Source organism: Polypterus senegalus, chromosome 4, assembly GCF_016835505.1.
Source record: "Polypterus senegalus isolate Bchr_013 chromosome 4, ASM1683550v1, whole genome shotgun sequence".
In the NCBI taxonomy this organism is placed as follows: Eukaryota; Metazoa; Chordata; class Cladistia; order Polypteriformes; family Polypteridae; genus Polypterus; species Polypterus senegalus.
In genome coordinates, this window is record NC_053157.1 from 163,521,919 (window position 1) to 163,534,503 (window position 12,585).

Here is a 12,585-nt window from a genome sequence, read left to right on the forward strand (position 1 = left end):
TTTTAACATAGAATCCATAAGACTGTTGTCTATCCAGAAATTCATTAAAAAAGTAGTGCCCAGACTTGGGAACGAAAAGTGATTTCTAGCCACTTATTCTAGGTTCACCTTATGGCCTATGAGTGTTGTAAGAAGAAGGGGAGATGCCACACAGTGGTGAAAATGGCCTTGTCCCAACTTTTTTGGGATTTGTTGACACCATGAAATTCTGAATCAACATATGTTTCCCTTAAAATGATACATTTTCTCAGTTTAAACTTTTGTTCCGTGATTTATGTTCTATTCTGAATAAAAGATTAGAAGTTGGCACCTCCACATCATTGCATTCAGTTTTTATTCACGATTTGTATAGTGTCCCAACTTTTTTGGAATCCGGTTTGTATTTAAACATACTTGATAATCCACTTGACAGCAACAGCAATGACTTTATTATGTTTTGTAATAAAAAAATAGATAACAGAAGGTTACAAAATGAGTAGTCAGCTTCTACATCTGGTAGCACTATATCATATTAGTCATCCCTTGCACCTAAGTCAATTTATAGAAAGGCAAATCTTACATGATTTTAAAAAAGTAATAACTACTACCATTCCCTAAGACAAAATTCCAAATATGGTAAATCCTCGATTATCTGTCAGAGGTTGGGACTGAGGCCATGATGGATAAGAGAAACGACAGACAACAGAACAGCTACTTTAAAAATGACAGATTAGTTTAGTGAATAGTCTTATTTACTTACAAAACTATATTAACAAAATATAGTATTAACGAAATTAATCTATACTAATAAAAGGCAAAGCCCTCACTCACTGACTCACTCACTGACTCATCACTAATTCTCCAACTTCCCGTGTAGGTAGAAGGCTGAAATTTGGCAGGCTTATTCCTTACAGCTTACTTACAAAAGTTGGGCAGGTTTCATTTCGAAATTCTACGCATAAGGGTCATAACTGGAAGCTATTTTTCCCCATATAATGTAATGGAGTCTTGAGTTGGAGATGGCCGCGGGGGGCGGAGTTTCGTGTGACATCATCACGCCTCCTACGTAAGTACGTAGAGCACAAGGAAGAACTCCAAACAGCGATCAGCACAAAACGCCATTTCACAATTGAGAAGGCAGAAAAACATTATGAAGCAAATGATGCATACAAGCATATTCATAAGTACAGCTACTGCGGAAACAAAGCACGGCGTGAACCGTAAGTTTATATTAAATTAAGTTCATAGGCTACCACTAGCGTTTGTAATTTAGTGCCTGCCCATATAAGGCCGTCCATCAGCGGCAATCCAATACAAACACTGCCGGTAAATATTCACGTGTGAAGGACTGTGCTTATGCAGAGGAAGATGAGATGGTCAGGGTGGTGTTTGGCACAAACTCATTGAAACTGCGAGAGAAAGTTTTAAGTGCCGGGTCTTAGCTGACATTACACGAGATGGCACCAGTACAGCTGGGAACCTTCGATGCAAGAACACCAAGCGGCTCACGTGAACTGACGCAGTGCACAGACAAAAAGCAACAGTTCCAAAGAGTGCTGAACAAAAACCGAATTACACAATTGAGAAGGCAGCAAAAAATATGAAGCGCCTTATACATAGAATCATATTCATAAGTGCAGCTACTGCGGAAACAAAGCACACGGTGGAAAAAGTGAATGTCCTGCTAAAGGAAGACAGTGTAAAAAAAACCCGTGCATGCAGTTTGTCACATCACAGATAAAAAGGAAGACGAGCTGTTTATTGATGCAGTAAGGAACTAATCGATGAATGAAACCTCTTATCTTTACAACGATTGACAAACACGGAATGTAACTTGAACACATCCTACAAATACGAGCCTGATTGAAAGAAATAATGATAATCAAATCCTTGATGACAGCAACATTCAATAACACTCACAAAACAATTACTGTATATTGACAATCATGTTACGTTATTTTTAAAATGTTCCCTTTTCTTTTTCATAACTTCTACTTCTCCACTGCGATACACGGGTATATATATAAATGTATATATATACCCTGATCTACAATATATACTTTAGCATAGACAAGCCACACGCTGTGGCAATTGTAGAGTCTTGCCTCTAACGCCGACATTCGAGGTTCGATTCCCGAGAGGGGATGTACTGAGTATGTACGCGTGCTACCCGATTCATTTTACCTTCGCATCTCCTTGGTTTGGGACGTATGAAAAAATATTAGGTTAACGCAGAATCATGTTACGTTATTTTTAAAATGTTCCCTTTCTTAGCACAAGCACAGCTGAGAAGCTTCGATGCATGTACTCCATAACGCGTTAAAAAATAATGCATTTAATCACACTTTCAATTCCAAGCAAACGGGAACTTTTGTCAATGCATGATTTCCTGGTACATCCATTACACTGATGCACACATCACAGCTACAAAAATGTTAGAGTCGGAATAAAGCGCGTTCCTACGACTGATCATTTCGACTACCCGGCGAAGCCTTGATAAAAGCATGGTTTTGTGCACACTGAAAAGCAAGCAAAATTAGATGCATTACAGAAAGCGGACTTTGTGGCTCTTACTGGGGATCATTGGACTTCCGTGACCGTTAGTAATTCTAAATACATCTAATTACAAAATGTTCAATGATCACACTGTTTTAGCCTAATGTACAAAATAATTTTGGCTAATGTTACTCAGAGTTTAAAGAGTAAGCTGGTCAAATTACCTTTTATGTTTCTGACTTATTTTTTAAGAAGAAAACTGCACTTTATGGTGAAATTTTGGTTATTATTATTTAAAGACAATACTATTCTGAAAATGTACTTAAAGTACTTAAACTACCACTTTATTTTTAAGTCTGCCCAATTTTAACCAGGGATGTTATTTTTGTTTCTGTTTTGAATTCAAATGCAGTTTAAAGGCTTTTTTTCAGAAATTAAAACAGCTTCAGTTTACAATATTCATGTCCATGTCTATTATTTGATTCTGTCGCCCACTAAAACCGTTTTAAATAAAAAAAAAAAAACATTTGCGATTTGGGGCAAATTTACGTGTGCGATTACATACGATTAATCAAGATTAATTCTTACACAGCCTCTAATTAATTGGATTAATTTTTTTAATCGAGTCCCACCCCTAATATATATATATATGTAGATATATATATGTAGATTTGTATATATATGTGTATATACAGTATATATGTAGATATGTATATGTTGTATATACAGTATGTATATATATGTGTGTGTATATGTGTATATATATATAACTGTATATATATGTGTATAGATGTGTATATATATATATATATTTATATATATGTTTATATGTATATATATGTTTATATATGTGTCTGTGTGTGTGTATATATATATATATATATATATATATATATATATATATATATATATATGCCAGCAACACTCATATCAATGACAAAACAATTACATTAACAATCATCTTACGTTATTTTTAAAATGTTTGCTTTTCTTTTTCATAACTTCTTTAACACACTACTTCTCCGCTGCGAAGCGCGGGTATTCTGCTATTAATTCATATAATATTGTAACGACTAACACAATAAGCAAATATAACTCAGTGATACTGGAGTTTTCGACTGTCACACATGTGCACATGGGAAACAGCTAAAGGGCCTAAATAATAGTAATTCTACGCCATACCAGGGGGCTGCGGAGTGTGCTGACTGTCTCTCTCAGTCTTGTGCAGACCATTCCCGGGAAATCCCACTTTATTCCGACACCACTGATGATGTCACTTCCGTTTTCCGATCCCAACAATGATGTCACTTCCTGTCACAACAACATCACTTCTGGCACCAATGGTGACGTCACATCCGGTCACGATGACATCACTTCCAGTTCCGGTGCTAGTGATGTCATTTCCCCTACTCGTGCTTAAAACGGCCATTTTGTCTCAAGGCCAGTCAGTTCTGTTTTGGACTCTATTCTATGCACATCGTGGTTATTTCAAATTAGCTTTTGCAGCCAGGAAACAATATAGGGGTGGCTGCCCCAAAGCCACCTTTATGATGTCTATGACTCATTCTTATGACACTACATTTTATTTAAAGTCTTCATTCTATAACAAACGGTGCCCTGTCTCATCTGGGTTACGGAAAACACAACAATAAAAGAAAGCTTTCCCTACCAGTCAGTTTATTTCCTGCCAGCTAAGTTCTTTTTATCTTTATACCGCAAACACTCCTGCTTATTGTCCCCTGACTCCCAACTCAACACTTCCTTCCACCGCAACTTCTTTTTTCTCCTGTCACTAATCTCCTACGGGGCATGTCCGCTCCTTACAGAACAGAAGCCTTTCACCCAATCCCATCACTTACAGCATTCATTCCACCCTTTCTGCACCCACACAGCTCATCACAAGCTGCCTGTCACAACATATTAAAAAAACATAATATAACAGAATTTAAAAAGAAAATTACAATTAACATTAATGCAGAAAACAACACCATCAGTGGTTTCCATTCTCAACACGTTTTTCAATTTTGTAGGCATAATTTATATATTATATATTTTATCATTTATATATCGTTTACTGTTGTTCTTCATACTCCGTAAATTGAACCAATACCTTCACCATTTTATACATGTTTAATAATTAAAATTTTTTGTGACAATTCACTACACGTGTACGTTTTATTGGCCATTACAATGTATGGTAGATTAATCATAACAAAAGAGAAACGATACTAAAACTGAAGGTTAGTAACTGACACTGTGATTTCAAGATGTGGCATGACACGTGGTGCTGGGGAAGAACCCTATGCACTAGCACAAGGGAGAGTTGTTCCAATGTGCACAGCACACAGTGTACCACATGGCAGTAGTAGTAAAGTAATAGGCACTGGTGTGTGTGATGTTTTGTTTACGGAGAATAACGATTAATTGAGTGATGGATAATTGAGGCATGGTTGAAAAACTCACTTGCAGTAGTTGTACAACTAATATTGCACAGAATAAAAAAAAATAGTGTTAAAGTGTATTGTTCTTAATTCCTTCAAAGCAGAAATTAAAGAATAGCTAAGCTTGTATGAAAGATCTGTGCATAGCTGCTATAGCTCGGTGATGTCATGCTGACCACACAAATGCATCATGGTGTGCTTGGGAAAAATATCTATATAAGCCAGCCTATAGCAAATTTCCAGAAAATTATTTGTTGACAAAGGTTACCAGCAAATAGAGCATATTCATGGGGAAAACGTTTTGGTGAATTTTACCGATCAACACCACAGGATATTCTTAAAAAGAGGAAAACTATTTTAAATATACCTTTTCTTTCTAAAGTTTTAGGGAATAATGTAATTGTATAACTTGAATCTTATCTTAATAAATACAGTCTTTACAAGAAATTTACAAAATTGACCATTTTGAAAAAAATTGCTTTAACTCTTGTGAATAATTTCTCCATTGATACAGGACATGCCACCATCATTATGTAGTCTTCACTGGATACTTTGTTCATAACATTTTGATACATGGGCTTAAGAATGCAAGGTAGTAAAATACTATAATAAATAAACATCATACATGGTAATGTCAAAGACCATTGTAAAAATCTTAACAGTAATGATCATTAAAGAAAAGGTGATGTGAACTTGGGCTGTGTAATTCATATTTTAGGTTTTCTTATGCTGTGGATTAGACAAGAGACTGCGACTTAAAAAAAATGCATTTGTTTATTCATCCAAAGGTTAATTATAAAGCATCTATATTTAAACGTGTTCTCAAAATAACCACATACATCTAACTATTTGACACAAAAATCTAAGATAGATAGCATATCTGAGAATTGTAGAAGTTAAATTAACAAAAAGTAACAGTCTCAGTAACTTAACTTGATTTTATGACTGGAAGGTTACAGATTGTGAAGCTAGTTCATTGTTTTGTTCCTTTTTCATTCTTGATTTTGCAGATTGACACAAACCAAACTTCACCTCCAAGTGTGCTGAGAGCACTATCATCATAGACCTGATCACCAATAATAATATGTCAGACTACATGGATGAGGTGATGGACCTGGAATTGTAAAGTGCTACAACCAAAGCCTCACTCTTGATGTTGACAAATTTAACGAACAGATTTTGGACTACAGAAACTGGAGACGAGGCAAACAGCAATTTACATCAATTGGGCCTCTATTGAGAAAGTTTACAATTTCAGATTATTGGACATCCTCCCAGTAACAATCTAATTTGGTCTTATTTTTTAACTGCAATAATAAAGGCAGTTCCTCAGCTCTTAAAAAAAGACTTGAATGAAAGCATTTTCACAGTCCCATACCTAAAGAAGAAAAGAAAGATAATCAAGAACTATAATCATCCACCTGCTCTGTTGAAATAGGTATAAAAGTTTTTATACTTAATATAGCCAAGGATCAATTTACTGACCAAGTTGAAGCCATCTGCACTTATGAAGGAGGGCCATAGAAAAACAATGGAGTAATAATGGTCTGGAAATGGCTAAAACTAGCCAGTACACTACAGGCCACTATAGGTCATACACTTTTTGTTAAACATGAACGTGTAACAGCGCAGCTAGCCATATAATGATACACTCTGCATAGAGGCAGTGAAAGATGGTGGGTGAGATGCAGAGGTACTGTAGTAGTTTCTGAGCTGTCTACCTTCCTGTACTGATGCTGCAAACAATAAATGACCACAAACTAGAAATAAGTAAGCAGTATCATTGCACTTGCAGAATTCTAATCATTAGGGCACTGATTGGGCATACCACACAGCAGTTTTTGAAGTCATTTTTCATGCTTCATGTTCTGTTCGGCAAAGCTCTACATGGCAAATTCTTCCGCTGTCAGGGATGCCAGGGGCAACGACCCGGCCGGGACGCCGTGAGGGACCGGAAGAGGGTCAAGGCCCACCCTGAATCACGTGGGGGCCGCCTTCCTGGTTGCTCTGGGGGCATGGAAGCCCCACCCCGTAGGGGCCCGTGGTCACCATCAGGAGGCGCCCCAATGCCTTGGGGACCTGTTACCTCAGCACTTCCACCACACCAGGAAGTGCTGGGGGGGAATAAGGACGATACCCGGAGAGGTGCAGGGAGAACAGCCGGCACTTCTGCCACGGGGGAGTGTCGGAAGCACCTGGAGCTCATCCGGGTCATGTATAATAGGGGCCGTCTCCCTTCATTCGAGGCTAGAGTCGGGTGGAAGTAGGATGAGGCAGAAGAGGAGTGGAGGCGGCCCGAAAAGAAGGCATTTGTGGCCAGGACTGAGATTATTGGGGTTTGTGCACAGGACTGGGTCTAAGTGACCATTATTATATTTGTAAATAGTTGTAAATAAAACGTGTGGTGATATTTAACAACATGTCTGCCTGTCTGTGTCCGGGTCGACTCCACATCTGGCGTAGCCGACAGGATGCTCCGCCTGTTTCAAGGCGGGGACCTGATAAACAAAATTCTATTGTGGACGGCCCGGCGCAGCAGGGGACCCCACCCACGTGCCGCAGGTGCTGCGAGCACACAGCCCCGGTTAATGGAACCCCACGGACAGCCAGGGGTCCGCAGGAGAGCCGTCTTCCCCTGTCGTGGGCTGGTGGCGTGCATGGCATGACTGCAACGGTCTGCGACCAGCGCGCCGTTGTTGGAGGCGCCCGGGTCGGCATTGCATCCAGAGAGGCTACGCCGAGGACGTTTCCTCGGTTGGACGAGTCCGGGGATGTGAGTGCCCTGCCTAACGGCAGCTGGTCCTTGGGGGCCGCGTGTGTTTTTGGTTTTCCAGGCAGGGACTTTCCGGATCCACGTCAGTGGCGAGTGCATACCGGTCTGCGGGCTCCGGTAGCACGGCAGCAGCCGGGAGGGCTGCGGAGGAGGAGACGCTGCAGCTCGAGGGGCGCCGGCAACAACAGTGTGGTGGTATTTAACAACATGTCCGCCTGTCTGTGTCCGGGTCGGCTCCACACCGCATTCAGCTAGGACTGCCTTCCCTTACATAGACCTGGCATGCAGCCACTAAGACTTGTGAAGATCAGTTTGTGCTACCGGCAGTTAAAGTACATGTAGCACTGATCAACACCAGACCCACAAAGCCTCAACTGCAATCACCTGTACACTTTGGGACCAACATAAGCTTGGTTTAACAAATAGCCAAATGACCGGTCTCCAATGGAGCTGTAAGTCATCACATGACTTAAGTTTAAATTTAAAAATGGCTCATTCTCTCAGTCAATTCAAGTAAGAATTTCATAAAACTTCAGCACTTCATATGACAATATAACTGAAATTAACATAAAGAGTACTAAAAAAGAACTGAGGTGTCACTGTTTTCTAACACTTTAAATGGGAGAAAAAAGGATCAAAGAGTTTTGACTAGTAATGCTCTGACTGATTAGCTGCTGATTGAGATTAGCCAATTTTCACACAAAATGACTCAATTGGTAATCAATAAATTCACTATTTTTTAGAATCTGTTCTTCTAAGCTTTACAATAATTTAGTTTTACTGTTCTTCTATGCAAAGTATTACAGTAGTTACAGAATCATACATGTCATTTTTCTGCCGTACCTTTTGTAAACAGAAAGTTGAAAGTAAGACTTTTGACGAGATTGGCGGCATAAATGTTGACTTTTACCTTAAAGAAGTTGGAGTAATAAGTTGTGAAAAGGGAATCTAAGGAGTGGTTCTGTGTGTGGAGGGGAACAGCAGCAAGTAAGAAAAGAGCAGAACATCTTCAACAGAAATTAAAGAAGAATGAGTTCAGATGTTTTTCATTTGTCCTGTATTCAAAACGGACACTTTTGTCTGAGTGTGGATGATGAGCAAGCTTGGTATAGCAGCTCACATTTGCAATTAGAAAAAGAACAGATAAAGAAGAATTTGCCCTTCTTGTTCAGTGAACAATAAGATTTTTAGCCTAACAGCCAAATGTGTTGATTTTACGTTTAAACGTTTAAGCATGTTAGCCTTGTATCTCTCTATGTAAAAAAAATCCAGAAATAGAAAAGCAAGGCGACGATACGCGATCTTCTCGGAAGTTCTCAGAAGACATTTAAAAGGCCTGCGAGACAAAAAAGACTGGCCATGGAGCATCTTGCGGGGACCATAAACATGAGACTTGGTGCCAAGAGATTGTCCCAGGGCAATCTTGCAGGGACGTGGAACATAAGATTCTTGCAAGACATGCCCTTGTTATGGCCGCAAGGTGAAATTCTTGGAAAATGTTCAGCAAACAAGGTCACCAGAGAACAAAGCATATTCACTGCAAAAAACAGTCTGGCAAATATCACCAATCAACACTAGTTTTAAACATGTTTTATAAGTGAATTAATACTCAGAACCTAAGTAATACTATATGCCCTTTAAACTGAAGTGATGAACACTAGTATGATAAATATTCTATTTTATTCTACAAACATGTTTCAAAGTGTAGCATGTACCAATAATGCAGTAAAATATCGAACAACTTTTATGTTATCAATCTAGATATAAACAACATTTGCAAAATGTTCTAAGATATTGACTTTTCACATACAATAACAATTACATTTATAGGTCATATCTTCAAAACACAATACAAAAAATTATAACATGTCCTATATGTTAAAAGGATAAGGATACTCAGTCATAAAAAACTCTCTAATTAACAAATGGGATAAATATTAGTAGATGATATTTTACATGAAGTTGGGAAAGCCTGGAAACGACTAGAACAAAAGTAATGAAATTTTGCAGCACATACCTGTTTCCGTTTTTCTGGTGGCAGAGTAGGGTCCCCATCCTAAAAAAGTAAACATAAATCAGATGTTTCCCGTTGCTGTTAAATAAACCAAACCGATATTCACACTTCCTATTTAAAAAACACCATCATCCAAGTTATTTATTTAATAAAATAAAAAAAAATATTTGTAACACTGTTGTGGTAAATACCATGACAAGCAGACTGACAGAAACACTTTATATGTCGAGAGTATGAATGCATTATTGTCAATATGTATTGTAAACTAACATGCAATATAGTTTCTAAACCAGTTATAAATGTATAAGCTTATAAGGCATCAGGTTCCTTGGCTTGACTGTATTATTCATGGCAAACATCTCTTACATTTAGAATGTAGCATGAGATAGTAGGAATTCCTAACATCAACGTAATTTAAAGACTTCATAGAAATAAATATGTCTAACACATTTTGAAAATGAGAAACAGAATAATGATTTTCTCAAAGGATGGGTGGCACAGTACAGATTAAGCATAATGGCACAGATTCTCACTGAGATTATGGAATCCCTTAATGTAAAACATTTTTTACCAAATATCTAAAAAATAAAAAGGAACCTTTTAGTTTAGGTCACTCTGTTAATATGAAACCAACTGAAAAAAGAGGTGACATAGTTATCTTGATGTACATGAGCTATCTAATGTTAATTGTTGCAAGATATTAATATGTAATACCACTACTTATTTTCCTTGGATTCCAACTTTGCATTTGCTGCTTAAACTTAAGTGAGAATTAAACTAATTTTTCAGGTGTCCTATTGCAATTATCTGTGATACACTCATTAATACAATTTATTAATTTTAATATTAAATGTTTAGTTGAAACAGTAAGATCAGCTGTCAAAGACTTGGTTAGCTTTATACCAAATTAAGACCAGTTAGTGATGCTAATGAATATATTTAGCAGTACGATCCACTTTAATATACCTCAAAGAGAAGCAGTAAAAACAATTTGAAATTCTTAAACCAATAGATCAAGTTTAGTATCTTATTATATATAATTTATATTTAAACTCACAAAAATTGCCCGGAAATATAATTTGTTCTTGTCTGAAAATGAATTTTATCAACACCAAAAAGAAGCTGCCAAGTAGGCAACAATTAATCCAGTTATTGCTAATATATGCTGTAAACCTAAAAGAAATTCACATGAGAATGCATTAAGATTCTGGACTATATTTACAGAGAACATTATGAGCTATGAAACTGTGCATTAGAAGAAGAACTTTTATCATTTTACACAATTTTAAATCTGCTGGTCACTTACTTAATGTCTATATTGTAATAATGCACAAATATATATATTGTCACGCACGCGCGAGTAGGAGGCCGCGGATTGATTCGACAGCACCTGGGAAACCACTCGCCAGGGAATGGTGGGGTATTAACTTTCTCCCTCTGCTTCCTCATAGAAAAAAAGACCGTCCTGCACCATAGGCCTGGATTGACCGCAGTGCGATACTTCCGCCCTTCCTCCGCCATCTTGCCCTGACGTCATCCTTCCCATCCTCCCTTGCGGTCCTTCCCGACATTCCTCCACTTCCGGCTCCTCCCCAATAAAATGGCGCGACGCCAGGAGTCGGCGCGCGATATGAACTGTTTGTTTATAATTTTGACCTGTTTTTTTGTGTGTACAATATACGGGGCCGGAAAAACCCCAACCCTTGCTACTGTCTCTCTCGGTCCTTTACAAGTGGCGTAGTCGGCAGGATAGAGATCCCGGAATGACGGAGGGACAGGACCTGAACACCGTGCTGCAGGGAATGACGCCCAGCTCCAGGCCCTGCAGCAAGCGCAAGCCGCTACCAACCGGGAGCTGGAGGCCACGAGGCCAGGTTAGTGGAAAGCCCAACGGGCGAGACCAGACCCGCCCAGGCAGCCGCCTCCTCCTATGGTACCGATGGGCCCTTCGGAGGACGCCGATGCCTACCTGGGCATGTTTGAGAGGACGGCCACCCGGAACGAGTGGCAGCGGTCCGAGTGGGCGTCCATCTTGGCGCCATACCTGAAGGGACCCGCGCTGCGGGCCTATTATGACCTCCCTGAGGAGGAGGCCGCTAATTACGACCTCCTCAAGCCCGAAATATTGGCCCGCTACGGCATTAGCCGGGCCAGCAGGCGGCGAATGGCGGAACTGGGTCTTTGACCCCGAAAAGCCCGCTCGCGCCCAGGCGTTCGAGTTCTGGGGCAAGATGGGGCGCTGGCTACGGCCAGAGAGCCCCGACGGGCGGAAAGTGGTCGGGCGGGTGGCCTGTGAAGGCCTGGTCAATGCAATGCCCAGTTCCCTCGCCCAGCAGGTCCGGGGCACGCCTATCAGAACATGTCGGGCCTCCTCGACGTCCTGGAGCGTCAGTTGGCGGTCCTCCGACTTGGGGGGTCAGAAAAGCCTGCTCGCGGGAACCGGCAGGGACGGGCGGCCACCCCCGAGCCCCCTCGACGCGCTGCAGAAGCGCCAGCCAGAGCCAAAGAGAGGCCGGGTCCGCCGCTGTTTCAAGTGTGGCGAGACCGCCACCTTCTGCCAAACTGCCCCCATCACATCGCCCCGGAGCCTATGGACTGCAGCTGGACATCACGGAGAGGTATTGTACCCGCCGCATCCCTTGGCGAGTCGAATCGGGAGTGGTGTTGCTAAATGGGCACGCCGTGGTGGCTTTGTTTGATTCCGGCAGCAACATTACCATTGTTGCTCGCCGTTTCGTCTTACCGCAACAGTGGTTAAAGCAGCATTTGTTGGTTACCTGTGTGCATGGGGGGACTAGGTCATATCGTTCCGCTCACTGCTATCTTACCTGGAAGGGGAACCAATCAAATGGCGGTCGCTGTGTTACCTGACCCCCTTCCCA

The 12,585-nt window shown here is 40.3% G+C and overlaps 1 protein-coding gene across 3 annotated transcripts in view; it reads right to left on the minus strand.

Annotated features, from left to right (window-relative positions):
* The window catches only part of LOC120527777 (coiled-coil domain-containing protein 149-like), a 157,311-nt gene that overhangs the window by 120,357 nt on the left and 24,369 nt on the right, over window positions 1–12,585 (minus strand). For all 3 annotated transcript variants that reach the window (XM_039751592.1, XM_039751591.1, XM_039751593.1), the window contains exon 3: window positions 9,707–9,745. In XM_039751592.1, the coding sequence (XP_039607526.1) occupies window positions 9,707–9,745 (39 nt within the window). The remainder of the gene's footprint in view (window positions 1–9,706; window positions 9,746–12,585) is intronic.